Consider the following 15,988-nt stretch of genomic DNA (forward strand, 5'->3'; position numbering starts at 1 on the left):
GCACCCTTTTATTCGAGTCCGTATCCTCATACGATGCTGGGATTCCAGGTTGGCTGGGAATCGGGATGGAAGCATAGGAATAAAGAAGCTCGTTGGAAGCAGTGAAGCTGTGGTAGTGGGCAGCCGGCTGACCTGCAGTCAGCAGATTCGTGGTAGCGTTCAGCACGTAGATCCTGGGCACTTCGGAGATGCTGGGTGTGGACGGAGGAAAGCGGTGCTGGAGCAGCTGTTGGGGCTCCATGAACCTTAACAAATCTCACAGCAGTTGTCACTTAGTTCAAAAGCCATCAGGGATATCCAGGCACAGGCTGGAAAAGTCTTCAAGGGCGGGGGGAAGTTGACCTCACCACCTAGTTCTGCGAGGCCGATCAAAGCGGATTCCTGGAGCCAAGATTATGGTTGCTCCCTCTTTCCTCTCCTCTCTCCAAGCCCGGCATGGGACGGGTTCATGTGAGATGGAAGAAATATTTCTAAACCAGAAATCTCCCTGTTGGCAGCACTCAGATCGCAAGTGTGCTAGGAGTGATCGCTGTTCAAAATCAGGCCCTCCCTCACCCACCAGGGATGTTCCTACGTTCTTGTGTGGCTTTTTCACTGCTTAAGTGTCCAGGTCTGTCTGTGCGGACTGTTTGTACCGAGATGGATTTTGGAGGTGGTGTTAACTGTCTGCAGTTGCTGAAATCCTACCCTGACGCCATCACATGCTGATTACTAAATGCTGAGAAATGTAGGATCTTGGCTCTTGACCTGGGAAAGACACTTGATGGTTTCAAGGAATGGGCAGGCCGAGGACAGCTCGGGGGGAGCAGCACACCATGTGTTGGGCTGCTACTGAATCAGGGAAGGCAGCATAAATTGTCACAGGGAACACGTTTTTTTGCTGAATTTACAGATACACTTGGGCATGCTGGAGACACATAGCATCTCTGATTCCCAAATAACTTGATTCCTCCCCAGAAGAATGCTGGAGCCCTTCAGTGCTGTGTGTGAATGTGGCCAGGGCAAGTGGGGACATTAGCATTGGCATCTTCCTGGCGTGGTTCAGCTCTGGGTGCAGCACAAGTAATTGCTGGTTGTTTGTTTTTGTTTTTTTGTTGTTTTTTTTTTAACCTCTGGAAGGAAATATCACATTCTTGAGACTACAAACAGCTGACAACCTTCCTGCACCACTCCCTGCCGTTATCCTGGAGGCTGGAGCTGGTGGGGAGCAGCAGTGGGGCTGCCTGGCCTGGGATCCCCCAAGGAGTCAGACCCATGCCAAAAGGTAGTGTTGCCCTCTGGGAGGAGCTGCGGTCCCAGCGAATGTACAGGACTGGTGATACACTATAGATAGACCAAAACCATGGGGCAGTCCGGGGAGTGACAGTGGAAATGAGGTTTGGCCCACCCAGGGAGGCAGATGACTCAGGGGGTGCAGGGTCTGGGGGACTGCTGGTGTTCAGGGCTGGTCGCCAACCCCACGCTCCCATCCCAGTCTCCCTGCTGACATTGAAGGGCTCTGGATCAGGCATTGCTGAATTTGTTCTTGGTGACTGTATCTTCTGCTCTGCTCTTACTGGGCTGTGCCATGAGATGGGTTAGCCTAGAAGATCAGAGATGCCAGTGCTGGATGCCAACCAGGGTGTGTGGTTATACGAAGAGGTATAAATAACATGCTCGGCATCTTAGACCTGTTGCACATTTGGGGGTTGGGCCCTTCCTACCACCCTGATCCTCCTCCCTTAAGGAGGGAAACCTCATAAGAAATTTGGCAGGGTGAGAGCTGTTATTGACACCTTTCATGTCTGTGCAGACAAAAAGGCTGAGGGTAACGAGGCATCAACAGCTGTCATGTTTGGACAAGACCGACCCATCCTACCCACTGAAGCTCAGCTGCATGTTTACCACTGGGTCCGTGCTGGTATTTGCCTATTGATGGTCATCTCCCAAAACATCTTTGTTCCTGGAAAGCCTCAACAAAATGTTCTGCAAGAGATGAGCAGGGAGCTGTTGGAGACCGCAGCTGTGAGCGCTCTGGGCAGAGCATCCTGGTAAGTCTTCACAAAGGAATTCTTGATTCCTCCCACTGCTTTGCCCTGCTCTTACTCTTTGCAGTCTGCCCAAAGCGACTGGAGCAGGGAAATGTAGTGCTGTTCCCTTGTAGACTCCGCAGAAGTTTTTCAAAGGAATTGGAGGTACATAGAGACCTTTTCCCAGTTAATTTTAATGCAAACATAAAATGCCTTGATACTAAGCAGAGATATATTGCTGATGGGGCTGAGAGACATGTGCCCTGTCCCCTTGGAGTCTGTGGCTTTTCTTGGGACAAGGTATCTGGTTAGATAAATGTTTCCAAGAACTCACCCCTCAGCTCTAGCCCTGGACTATGCATTTTTCTCACATGCTGCATATGCAACGGGAAACTGCAGGGAGCCAGGGTACAGGTCCAAACACCATCCCATTATCATCTGTACTGCACAAACCTTGGCACAATTTTAGCCCGTGCCAAACAGCGCCCTTCAAATAGCACCTAGACATGGTCCAAGGAGAGCCCAAGGCAGAGACCATTCCCAGCAAAAAGCCTGGATGCAGCTGCAGTTGACCAGGAAGCAGCGGGGATGGGAGTCAAGCTGGGTCACTTGGCCTCAGGGACAAAACCCAGCCTCAGGCCCATTTATTTAGTAACAGAGATGAATCCAGTGTGTTTGCAAATCCATCGTTGTGGACTATCTGCATTTGGTGACCTCTTGGGAGGTAGGTGGTCTAAGCTGTCCACCTGCCGGCATCCCTGGGTGAGTGACACTTGTCCCATTGGCACGGGGAGCTCAGCCCTTGCATTTCCCTGTGCTCAGCTGGGTGAGAGCTCAGCATCTGAAGCTCCACTGCCACTTGCTGGGTCAGCAAGGGCAGTAACCAGGAAGCTTCTCCAAAACACAGCATTATTTGTCTTCAGATGTAGGGATTACTGAGACTATTCATCTTATAACAATAACTCTTCATGTCAACCAGGTTTGGTCCTGCCAAGTCTATTACCTGAACAGCCTCTTTGTTCTGCCTGTGATACAGTCTCCCTTCACCTTCTGGATGTCACGTGTGCCACTCGGAACAATTCTCAATCCACAGCTTTGTGACTGTTTTCCATGGCTTCCCCACACTTCCTCATTTGTTTCATTTACATTAATTACTCCTGCTGAGCTTAAGTTCCTTTCAGTCCTGGTTTTCAGGGGTACAAAGGTCTTGAATTTTCCATCTGCCTGAAGCCTTTTACCTGGTGCTCCAGGATCATTCCACTGAGAGCTTCCCGTGGTGCTGGGAAACTCAAATCTTCTTCCTCCTCTACAGCCTTGAGTAAAAAATTGCAGCTGGGGACATCTGGGCATGCAGTGTCTTAATTTGTGCTGCTGGTTGCAGAGCTCACGGACCCTCAGCAAGAAAGCCAGCTAACACCTGAACTTCATGGCTGCCTCTACCCTTGTAGGATGAGCCTGTTCTCCTGAGGCTGGGCTGAGCCCAGCGTGGCTGGACCATGTTCACACTAGAGGAATCTTTTTGCCACCAAGGAGTGGTCACATGCAGTCCACCTGTAGGGAATGGTTGCTTGCCCTGGTGACTCCCAAACCACACCTGGGTCACAGCTGGCACAGCACTAGCTGGATCATGCCAAAGCTGGGCCATTCCAAATTTCAGCCTTTAGGTGACTTAAATGCAGAACCTGTGCCCTTGTGTTGTTTAAGTTACTGGTATAGGTGTAGCCTACGCCATGGGGGAAAGGGTAAGAAGTCATGGTTTCTCAAGATTTTCTAGACAGAGCAGTATAGTGGCTGGTACCTTCTCAGGTGCGGGTGAGGAGCTGTGAGACCTCAGGCTGCCTGGTTCATCCAGGGTGAGAACACCATGAGTTATGGCCCCCATCCCTCATGCCATGGTGTATTTTTTGCTCTCACCTGTGCTGGAGTGTTCCCAGGTCTGCAGGAGGTATGTGGACACACTTCAGGTGACCCCCTAGCTCTGCCCCAGGAAACACACTCCTGCTGGTACAAGGTCTGGAAATGTAAAATCTTCCACACCTTATTGTCCATTTGCATTTCTCTTGCCCACCCAAAAGACCCCAAACCTGCATGAAAACTCTGTGAATTTAATTCCAGACCGACAACCTGTATTTACAACTGAATATATTTAAGCCGGATAATAACACATAATGGCTTTTTATACCCCAGCCAAGTGCAACCAAGCTTGAGGCAAGATCAATTCACTCTGGCCATGGCAAACAAACAACCTCTCCAAGTCCGCAGACCGTGGTGTACAATGCCTATTCACCTGGGCTGGAGTCGTTCCAGAGCATGGTCTGCAGCGCTGGACACAGGAGGGATCCCCCAGTCTTGCCCAAGCGCTCCTCTGCCCTGAAGGGCATGGTGATTGCTGAAGTCACCGGTCTGAGATCCTGGAAAGCTGACAAGGAGATGTAGCCTGGTGTGGGGATGGAGGTGGCTGTGCCATGTACCCCATTAGCTGGCAGCGGGGCTTGCAGACCCGATTCCTAAACCTCCTCTCCAGGCCAGCTTTGCCCATCCTTCCCAAAGAGAGCTCTCCTCCTGCGACAGAAGGTGAAGAAAGCACATCACCAGCAAATCCTGCGGGTGGAGACCAGCAAAGGAAGCAGACCAGTGCATGTGCAGAGGTGTTTTTAACAGTAAGGTATGCTTTAACCACAAGCATTATTTGACAATTCCTTAATTTGTCAGAGGAATCCATCCTGGCTTTATTACAGCTTTTATTATCGGTTGACGTGTTTCTGGTGGTAGTGACTGGCATACGCAGCTTAAGGCGCCGAGGAACACCTGGAATGTGCTGCTGATCCCTCCCTGCATCTGCACTCATCTTTTTTCTCCTCTTTTCCTGGTTGTGTCATCCACTTCGGTGCCCACCTTCATGGCACACCTTTTCACCAGGACCAAGCCCAGAGGTGAGTTGCAACAGTCCTTTGCTTTTTTTAATAGTTATGGGAGGAGGATCTCAACTTGGGCTGCGAGAGAGAGGCACTGAGTACAGGAGGGACAGGGGTCTGCAGCCATCTGGTTTCACATCTGATTTCAGGGAGGCATTGCTTCCCTCTCTGTTTTCTTATCATGTCTGTTGCTGGTGTAGGTACTGCTGAGATACAAGATAAGAGGTGACAGGTTCTGCACCCACCAGCTTTTGCTGGAAATGATGTTGTTTTGGGGGATCTACCTGTAAGACTTTGTTTTGGGGGATCTTACAGCTACCTGTAAGACCACGGTGGAGTGCAGGCAGGTGCCATATGGGTTTCCTTATCCTTAGGTCAGTGTTGGCATGCAATGAAGACTGTCTGGTTAGACAGCCCTGATTACTGCAAAAGCAGCGAGACCTGAGCTTTGGGACACAGGCAGCAGCCCCACACGCGTAGAGACCATAGAGAGTGGGTCTGTAGAAGTTATGGGGTGTTGCAGACCTGAAAGACCATGACTATCACCCAGTACAGAGGATGCTGGTGATAAAACCACTGGTGGTGGTGCTGTGACAGAGACCATCAGAAGCTGGAGGAGGGGTGGTCATACGGGTGCTAGCTGTGCTGAGGAGAATGCGGCTGCTGTTCACAGGGCACTGAAGCAAAAGACACAGTGACAAACAAGGCCATTTATTAGTACAGATAAGCTGTTTTAAAATGTTCAATGAGATCATCAACAAAGAAACCCATATGGCACCTGCCTGCACTCCACCGTGGTCTTACAGGTAGCTGTAAGATCCCCCCAAACAAGGTCTTACAGGTAGCTGTAAGATCCCCCCAAACAAGGTCTTACAGGTAGCTGTAAGATCCCCCCAAACAAGGTCTTACAGGTAGCTGTAAGATCCCCCCAAACAAGGTCTTACAGGTAGCTGTAAGATCCCCCCAAACAAGGTCTTACAGGTAGCTGTAAGATCCCCCCAAACAAGGTCTTACAGGTAGCTGTAAGATCCCCCCAAAACAAGGTCTTACAGGTAGCTGTAAGATCCCCCCAAACAAGGTCTTACAGGTAGCTGTAAGATCCCCCCAAAACAAGGTCTTACAGGTAGCTGTAAGATCCCCCCAAACAAGGTCTTACAAGTAGCTGTAAGATCCCCCCAAACAAGGTCTTACAGGTAGCTGTAAGATCCCCCCAAAACAAGGTCTTACGGGTAGCTGTAAGATCCCCCCAAACAAGGTCTTACAAGTAGCTGTAAGATCCCCCCAAAACAAGGTCTTACAAGTAGCTGTAAGATCCCCCCAAAACAAGGTCTTACAAGTAGCTGTAAGATCCCCCCAAAACAAGGTCTTACAAGTAGCTGTAAGATCCCCCCAAACAAGGTCTTACAGGTAGCTGTAAGATCCCCCCAAACAAGGTCTTACAGGTAGCTGTAAGATCCCCCCAAACAAGGTCTTACAGGTAGCTGTAAGATCCCCCCAAAACAAGGTCTTACAAGTAGCTGTAAGATCCCCCCAAACAAGGTCTTACAGGTAGCTGTAAGATCCCCCCAAACAAGGTCTTACAGGTAGCTGTAAGACCCCATCTGACCCTTCTGTGTGACACTGACATCAAAACTCAGTTTGTGATTCATGGGGCCATTGGCCTGTTCTTCTACTTTGTGTCATCTTTTTGGGGATCCCCTTGGGGTCTTTTCCTTGTTGTGCCCACACAGATGTTCTTCTGAAGTTGACGTGTTGTTCTGGTTCTTCACGTTTGCAGACAGCTCTGCCTGTCTCTTGCAGCCCCATGAAAAGCCCAAAGGCTCAGCCCCGGTGCTCTGCCCCCCTGCTGGGCTGGGCTCGGGGGCAGGGGCTCATTGATGCACAGGGTTCCTGCTTGGGGACCCCTTGGTGGCTTCTTTGGAGGGGTCTGTTGCTCCTGGGCATGCTCTGACTTCTCCATGCCACCCCCTTTTTTTGTACCCATCTGCCCTGCTGAAGTTTCTGCCCACCCAGACATGGTGAAGTGGGGGACCCCAGCCTGGCCCTTTTGTGTCTGTGTTTTTGTGGCTATATATTTTTGGTATCTATAGCTTTATAAATATATATGTATAGATGTATATAGATTTATATAGAAGAATATATAAAACAGTGTATCTATATCGAAATTAAAAAAAAAAAAAGTGTATTTGTACATCCTTTACGAATACTTTGATATATTGTATAGAAGTACAAAATATCCATTTATATACTACATACAGTATATAAATGTTTATATTTTTATACAGGAGCATTTCCTGGCCCAAAGAAGGCAGGCAGCCAATCACAGGGCTGTTTCTTAGTCCAACGGAAGCAGGCAGCCAATCACAGGAGTGCCTGGGAGCACATAGGGCAATGGCACTGTCAAAACTGGTGGCCTGCCGTAGGGGAGGACATGGCGGTCCTTTTCTGATGTACTTCAGGCCACACCCACAGCCAGTCCTGCCGGCCAATCACAGGGCTGCCTGAGGTCACGTGGGTATGATGGTGTCAGGAGGTGGCTGTTAGCCAATCACAGAGCAGAATGCTGTCTGAAAAAGTGGGCCACCGCCCTCCATGCAGTGGTGGCGCCACATCCTAAAATGGGGGTCAAACCAAAATGGCAGCCCCAGGTAGGTCGAGGAAAGGCCTTCCGTGTCTGGGTAAACCAGAAGGCGTGGCTGCCTCTGCCAGCCAATCACAACAGAGCACATGACCAGAAGGGGGGGAGTGGCTTTTGGGCCCAAAGGCTGCTGGGAAGGTGGCAGGATTTCTGGCGGGGCGGTGGACGGGCAGCTGTCCCTGGGTGCTGCTGGCGCTTCGGCCCGTCCTGCACCCCGAGGCCTGAGGAGCCTGCGGTGGGCAGGAGGACGCGCGGCCTGGTGGGGACAGGCTGTGGGCGGTGATGGGGGGACGCCCGGGCGCTGTGGAAGGGCGGCTGTGCCCTGTGGGTGAGCGTCTGTGTAAGTGCCTGCACAGCGCGCTGCAGGCCGCCCTTGCTGCAGGGGTTGGCTGGAGGTACAAGGACTGCAGGTCTGCACGCCGTCCCCGAGCCCCTGCCCGTATCTCGCTGCCATCGGTGTGCCCAGAGCCACCTCCCTGCCAGGACCCCTGTGTGCCTGGCGCTCATTGTCCTGTCTGTGGTGTTTGCAGATCCATTCGTGGAGCTTGCAGATGGAACAATGATCTCCTGCAGGAAACTCTTCATCTTCCTCCTCTTAAGCTTCATCTTCAGCTCCTGTGTCTTGGTTTTTCTTCATCAGTTCAGGACTTTGGAGCTAGAGCATTACAGCCCCAGTCCCACTGCACAACTGTCCCGTGCTGGAAACACCAGCACCCCATGGAAGGGGGAGCACAGGCTGACCATCCTGCTGTGGAAGTGGCCCTTTGGGTACCGCTTTAACTTCAGAAACTGCTCACAGCTCTACGGCACCCCAGACTGCCACTTCACTGTCAACCACAGCTGGTCCCAAAAGGCAGATGTGGTGATTATGCACCACAGGGATGTGTGCGGGGACGCGGAGGAGCTGGCCCAGCTCCCCAGAGTCCCATCCCAGCGTTGGATCTGGTTCAACCTGGAGTCCCCAAGTCACTCTCCAAACTTAGGCGCCATGGACAACCTCTTCAACCTGACCATGTCTTACCGGAGAGACTCGGACATATTCACCCCTTATGGGGAGCTGCAGCTCCTTGGCCAGCCCCAACCCCTCAACATCCCACCCAAAACCAAGCTGGTGGCCTGGGTAGTCAGCAACTGGAGGGCAGGCTCCCACCGGGTGAAGTACTACCAGGAGCTGAAGAAACACATCGCTGTGGATGTCTATGGGCAGCATCACTTGCCCCTGCCCTGGGACAAGCTCCTTCCCACCGTGTCCCAGTACAACTTCTACCTGGCTTTTGAGAACTCGCAGCATGAAGACTACATCACCGAGAAGCTCTGGAGGAATGCCTTGTCATCTGGCACCGTCCCTGTTGTGCTGGGGCCTCCTCGAGAAAACTACGAGCGCTTCTTGCCCCCTGACTCCTTCATCCATGTTGATGACTTCGCCAGCGCTGGGGACCTGGCACGGTACCTGTGGGAGCTGAGCAGGGATGCCAAGAGATACCGGCGCTACTTCCAGTGGCGCAAGTGGTTGAAACCTGTGGTGGGGGCAGGCTGGGCTCTGCACGTCTGCAGAGCTTGTCACTTCTTGCAGACTACAGAGGCCAGGTACCAGGTTGTGCCCAGTTTGTCTGAGTGGTTTGTGTAACTGCTGTTTGCTCAGCTCTCTGCTCCACTGCAATCTTTTTGTGGGCTGCAATTTCACAGGGTGATTGAACTTGATGGAAATGGAGGGACAAGAGGAGCTTTGAACTGAACAAGGACAAAGAAGCTCTTAGGTGGTTGTACATCTTTGTCTTACTGGAGAATAGACTGTCAGATAGAGCAGCACACTGGGTTTTTTTGCTGATCTATTAGTTACCTGAACAAATTGTTATGCTGGCTACACCTTGGTCTTTGGAGAAGTTCACCTTCAGTCTCAGCAAACAATCCTGGATCAGCTCCACAGGCTGGAGAGCCTAAGCAAGTGGCCAAGAGGGGGAGGTGAAATAGCAATACCTATCATAAACCTGTTTCAAGGACTGTGTACTGTGCAGAGCGGCGGCTTGAAGGGGTAACCACCCCACGAGGCTGCCTGCTGCTGCAGGAGGAACTGGCCGTGCTTCTCTCTCCCAGCCCCGCAGCCCCAGTCCTGCCCTTGCTCTGCCTCGGGCTCTCCCTGACTGCCGTTGGGGTGCTGCATCAGGATGCTAAATGGGCAGAAAGCAACTCAATTTATTTTACAAAGCTGTTTTTTTGACAGATTAGCAAGTCCGTATGGGTTTGAGGAGGGGGTCTGACAGCAGCAGGCTGGTGCAGGTAAGGTGTGGGGTGCCAAGGACGCCCCTGAAAGAAGCGTATGTTTTAGTGCCTGCAGCACCCTGTCGCAAGGAGATACTCAGGACCAGCCACCTCCTCCCCTGTGCCTCAAACCGCAAATTCTGACGTTGGCTGATGCCTCTGGACCATGTGTTTGGAAAACAGTGAATAACTGGCCTTTACTGGGATTCCCACTGCTGTTCAAGCCCTATCACCAGCAACTGATTCCTTCCCAGGTCGGGAGCCCCATTGCAGGGAGTCAGTGGACACAGCTCTGCCTTTCCAGGCTCCCTGCCGATGCCACTGGACATTCAATTTGTTTTCCTGACTGCTACTGATCCCTGAGCTGAGCTTTCAAAGGTCTGTCCTGACCCCAGGATGTTTCCATGAGGAAAATCAGCTCAGAGTCCAGCAATGCATACAGAGATGCAATTGTTTTCTCCGTCATCAGCGTTTAGCAAACATTTCCAAAGAATTCCTTCTGCATTTCCTCCCGCAGTCATTCTGTAGAAGGACCATCAGCAAGACCTTGTCTTTGGATTGTGAGTCCTTTATTTTCATTAGCAACCTTTGTTTTTTCTCTGCTTTGCAGATTGTTGAACGCATTGATCAGCACAAGCCTAAGAACAAATCCTTCACTCTGAAATCTGAACCTTTATCCCTCCCATCTTTTTCCTGTCCTCCTGAAAGTACCTGTCTGGATGAGATCTTCCTGAGGGTGCTTAGTTTCTTGAAGAGCCTTTGCTGAACCTTAGCAAACCCCTTTGGAAATTCAGGTAGAAAACCATGCCATGCCTGCCTTAGCCATGTGCTTGCTGGCTGCTTCCAAGAGCAGTAGGTTGGTGAGGCATCGAGTTTTATTGCCAAATAATAGTCCATGCTTCTGCCTCTGCTGTGTCCACCTGCAGATGGACACACCTCTCCTCCTCTAGCATGTAGCTCCTGGGATCTCATCCTGGTGCTCTTCCTGTTTCCAGAGCCAGTTCAGTTCAGAGCAGCTGGAGAAACTGAAGACCTTAATGTTACTGATTGAGCTGATATGGATGTGGGTAAGGGGTAAATAATATTCTGCAGGTGAGTGCTGCGAACATTCTCTTGCTATGAATGGGCGGCACTGAGGAGTTGAGATGGAATTGTTTTGCTGCTCCTGGGAAGATGATGTCTGTCCCTGGGCTAAATCCTTCCACCTCAAGACTTCCATTGGGAAAACTTCAGCTTTGAGCATTGGCCTCCAGAGCTGCCTTTTGCTGGTGTTGCCAACAAAACCGATTCCAAAACAGAGTGGTTAATTAAACTGAGCAGCAATGGAGTACCACATGTTGGGGCACAAGGTCCAGCTGCTTGGAAAGGGTGTTTCAAATTTCCAGGAGCTGCTAGAGACAGCCCATGCTGCACGCATGAACACAGCCATGAGGAGCTTGCTCCTGGCGTTAGCCAGTATCATAAAAAGCCTTCCCAGGAAGAAACCACAGCGTAAAGCCCCATGAACACGTTCAGTTCACCTGAAATATTTTTCTTTAGCCTGTTTTGAAGGGCTGTACTGCAGGGAAGGTGAGTTCCTGGAGGTGGCAATGCAGGGTGTGTTGGGGCAGGGCCGCTGTCTCCAGGGGGTTTAGATGTGTCTTGCAGCAGTGGGTGACTGTGGATGTGCGGCTCCCTTGGCCAACAGCATTCCAAATACACAAGGTGGCATTCACCAGGTGCACAGCAAGTGGCTGTGCCTGGGCAGGGAGCCCAGGTTTGGTCCCACTGGAGACATGGTGATGATGTTTATGGAGAACACCATGTGCATTAAATAAACATCTTGGTAAACAGGCAATTCAGTTCCACCTTGGATCTCGTTCCTTTGAGCCACCTGCAGGCTCACACTGGGGAAGCAAATGCCTGTGAACAGGAACTTCGGTCCAACCCCACGACCCCGAGCCCCCCACCCCCCACCCCCCCCCCCAATCTGTTTTTGTGTAGCCCCTGGACCTGTCATTTGATGTGGCCTCAAGATTGCCCATGGTCCTCTGGAGGGAAACACACCCCGGGGTGTCTGAAATTCTCCGTAATATGCACACTAGCAACAAGTAAGTATTATCGACAGCATGTTACCAAAACTGACTGAGTGGCAAATTACAACGCAGCAATGTCATTAAGAAGGTTTAATTAGTTTGGTTCTTTTGCATGCCTTTTTGAGTATGAGAGCATGTGTAATGTATATGCATGTGCAGTGCAGTTCGTGTACTTCATGCTCTTAACTTCAGCCTCATAGGTAAGAAAGAAAATCTCTTGTTTCTGAGGAAGGCACTAGATTAGATATCAAGAAGGGGAGAAAAGTTACTCCTGAGATGACTGAACCTTTTGTTATCCAGGAGCAACGCTGCTGCCGCAGCCAAGCAAGGAAGGAGATGTGGCCAGGCGCAGCCAGAGCTTTTGCTGCTCTACATGCTTTCCTTCTGCCCAGCTGTGAATGGCTGCAGGTTACACTTACAGCTGCCTTGGTCTGTCCAGTGATCGATATTTCCATCCAGCAGGAAACATCAGGCAGTAGCAGAAGTCTGGGGAGCCCACCCAGATGGGCAGTATTGAAGCTTTAGGTTTGCAGAGGAGCTCAGGGCAAGGAGAGAACGCTGCACCGTGAGCAGCTGGAGGTTTGCACCAGTTCAAAGAGTGAGAGGACAAATTCCCAGAAGGAAACTTCACTAAGAACCTTTCAGTGGTAAAATGTTCCCCCCTGCCTCCTTGGCCTAGGACATGCCCAAGTTGCAAAAAACCTGGGGGGACAAGAAGCCTTTCCAAAGCCCACATGAGGAAGGCATGAAGCACGGTCAGAGCCAGCCCTGCCGCCCCGAGCTGGGATGCTGTGCCGTGCAGGTGGGCCCAGCAGAGCTGGCACTGGTGGCATTTTCTGGAAATGCTACACTTTGGGGACAAAGCACTCGGGGAGCGAGGAAACACCGATTGGCACCATTGTGCTGTTTTCTCTTTCCAGCCTCCCAAGCCCTATTCCCTTTGCTTCCAAGACCTGGAGACATTTAACACCTATTAAAAAGAGACGAGTCCTGTAGATTTTTGGACTCTTTTAATGGGAGGATGGCAGCGCCAGGGTGATGGGCTCCCTCCTCTTGCCCTTGAGCCTGGGGTTATTTTGGCAGGTCAAGGCCAGCCAGGCTCATCAGCCTCATCCCTCTCCTGGGTCCAAGGGCTATTTGGGGACCTGGATGAGCCTTGGGGGGAGCATCAGGGTCTTTCTGACCTTGAGGTTAGCCAGCCTTCGAGGGTGCAGGAGCCAAGGCAAAATAAATATTCAGGGGGCAGATTTACAAATGTTGACCTCCCCCTCATCCCCCAAATTGTGCTGCAGCCTTTGAGAGGGTGACCAAAATACAGATTTTAGTTCTGCTGAAGCATTCCGGGCTGAGCAGAACATGGGGTGTCAGGAGCTTGCACCCAGCCAGACTTGAGCCGTTGTCCTTGAGGAGGGAACGTGGGGTCAGCAGGACAAAAATATTGTGTTAAATCTTACCCTCCTCTAAGTGGCGGCTGGGTGCTGCTGTGGCCTGGGGAGGGGGTGCCTGTGGGCGACGTGGAGCCACGCACAGGCTGAGTTCGTTAGGGGATGGGAAAGCTGACACCGCACTTGGGAAACTCTGGAAGGGGGGGCTTCATCAAGGGAAACATCTGGATGGCTGCACCACGGGGGCCCGGGGCTGGGAGACCGCGCTGAGAAGTCACAGACCAGCTTTTCCCAAAGCACTGGTTCTGGGGTTTGCAGTCTCCTTGCTGAAGTGGGTTTCCCCCTCCACACCCAGTTAGAGATACCAGCATGAGGGGCTGCTTCAGTCCCTTGCAGAGAAAAGGTGAACCCCCCCCATTCGCCCCCAAACCTCTAATCTTTTTACCCAAAGGTGGTAGGAGGCAGGCTGAAAGGTTCCCGGCTGAGCCTTTTGGGCAGAGATGGTCCAAAAAGCAGAGAAGGGGAGAGCTTCTTGAAGATGAGAGATGAGACAGAGGCTGCTCCACATGGGAAACCAGGGAGATACTAATGCTGGAAACGGAGAGTTTTTGGAGCAGTGTCTGACTTCTGCCCTGCAGAGACCCCAGGGCTGGAGGCGCGCCAAAAGGAGAGGCAGAGCTTGGGAGAAACCCAAATCCTCCCCAAGCCCGGCTCAGCAGAGCTTTGCATTTGGGGAAGGGAAGAGAAAAAGCTCAGATATGCCAAAATCCTGAAAACAGCAGCTGGAGCCTTACAAGATCCAGAGTTCCATCACCACTGGGTTCGTCTTTCTGGGTGCGTGAAGGTGCCTAAACCAGCCCTGTAAACTCAATTATTTCCAGCTTTGCTGAGCCTACGGGCAGATACCCCCCGTGCTTTGGAAACCTGCTCCTTGTTTTGTCCAGTCAGGCTGGGAGGGAGAACATGGAACTACAAAGACTCTGTTTTCTCCACGGCCATCCAGCACCACCGAGCTCCCTCCTTCCCTGGCAGCAAAGCCCCAGCAGCAGCTGCACAAGCAACAAAAATTGTTCCCGAGCTTCACATTTTCGGTTAGTACTACCAGAGATACTGGGAGAGAAATCACCGTATATATGGGTTTGGGTTGTGGTTTTTTAAGGCTTGCAGTCTCCACACTCTTGTCTTCACTTTTATTTCATGTTTTCCAGTTTGAAGTTGGCTGGGTTTGTTTTCCCACGGTTTTTCTTACTGGAAGGTAATTTTGAGAAGCTCAGAGTGGTGGGGTTGAGCACTCTCAGCATCCCATTGCCTGCCTGATACTTTTTCCGTTTAAAAATTAACAAATGAATACAAAACGTCATTTGAGAACTGGGGTTTTGAAGCTGGGGCTTTAAAACAAACACCAGCTAGTGAAAATCTCCCTCTTAGTTGGCAACATGCACCTCATCTCCAAGAAATTGCACCCAAAATCAGCCCCAGTCCCAGCCCAGCAGCACATCCTGGCTTCACACTGTTGCCTGCAACCGTTGTTTTCTTTCTTTCTTTTTTTTTTTTTTTTTTCACTCTCTAGAAGAGTCAGATTTTCCAAGCAGCCCTCTCCAATTTGGTCATTAAAACTTCAGTTTGTCTTTTTTTTTTCTTTCTTTCTTTCTTTTTTTTTTTTTTTGGACAGGCTGGCAGCAGGATTGCAGCTTTTCTTAGCTATGGAGTGTGCGCGCACACGTACACACATGCACGCACGCGTGCGCACATGCAAAGATTTATGAGTCTCAAAAGATGCTTCATAAAATATTTACAAAGTGGAGCTCCGAGCGTGAATGTTTGACTCGGCCACGAGCCGTCCATAGCTGTCAGGCCTCAGGGTGGCATGAGGAGGGAATATAAACAGACCTTTTTTTCCATTCCCCAAAAAAATGCTATAAACCTTTGTGGTTCAAAAGCATTTTAGCTTCCCCCCCCCGCCCCCCCTCCCCCCGCCCCCAAGTTGTTCCCCACTGCCCGGTGCCAAGCCTGGCAGAGCAGTGGGGCGGCTCACTGGCTTTGCTCAAAATGGGGTGTTTTGTAAAGAAATGCAGGAGCTTGTGCCCACTCTCACCACTGGCACCGGACAGATTCAGCCCATTTTTCAGTGAAAAAAAGTTATTTTTTTCTGGACAGACAGGTGTGGGGGATAGTGCTTCTAAAGGGCAGGGATGCAGGCACTTCCCTGCACCAGGGCCACTGATGTTCTGCATGGTAAATGCCATAATGCATGTAAAATGCGGGGGTGATGTGTTTTAAGATGGGGCAATATGTGCTAATTGGGAGTAATGTGTGCTCAGTGGGGTTAATGAGAGTTAAATGAGGGCGGGGGTAACCTGTTAACTGGAAATAACGTGTGTTAACTGTGGGGTAGCACATGTTAAAAGGGGGCAATGTACATCTAAGAAGCTCAATGTCCCTTAAATGGGATTAACTAATGTCTGCTAAAATGGGGCTTAAACAGCAGGTTGCCTCTGGCTTTAGTCCTCTATGGAGCTACTGGAAACCAGTAGCAGGGAGAAGGAGCTGAGGTGGGACTGGCGTGTGTGGTGGCAGCGCTGGTCCCGCTGTTTCCATTTTCCACAGCTTTGAAACGTGTTTGCATCCTGAACTTGGCTGGGCTTTCAAATTGCAACATTTCACCCAAAACAAAATATTAACCAACCACCATAATCATCTTAATAAG

The 15,988-nt window shown here is 50.9% G+C and overlaps 1 protein-coding gene across 1 annotated transcript; it reads left to right on the forward strand.

Annotated features, from left to right (window-relative positions):
* Nucleotides 1–7,848: 7,848 nt before the first annotated feature.
* On the forward strand, nucleotides 7,849–11,742 carry FUT3 (fucosyltransferase 3 (Lewis blood group); the record flags this gene model as incomplete). Its single annotated transcript, XM_040590446.1, has 1 exon — nucleotides 7,849–11,742. A coding segment is annotated over one exon (1,341 nt), but the record flags the coding sequence as incomplete, so codon positions are not given.
* Nucleotides 11,743–15,988: the final 4,246 nt, after the last annotated feature.

This window comes from Falco naumanni, chromosome 4 (genome assembly GCF_017639655.2).
Source record: "Falco naumanni isolate bFalNau1 chromosome 4, bFalNau1.pat, whole genome shotgun sequence".
Lineage (NCBI taxonomy): Eukaryota > Metazoa > Chordata > Aves > Falconiformes > Falconidae > Falco > Falco naumanni.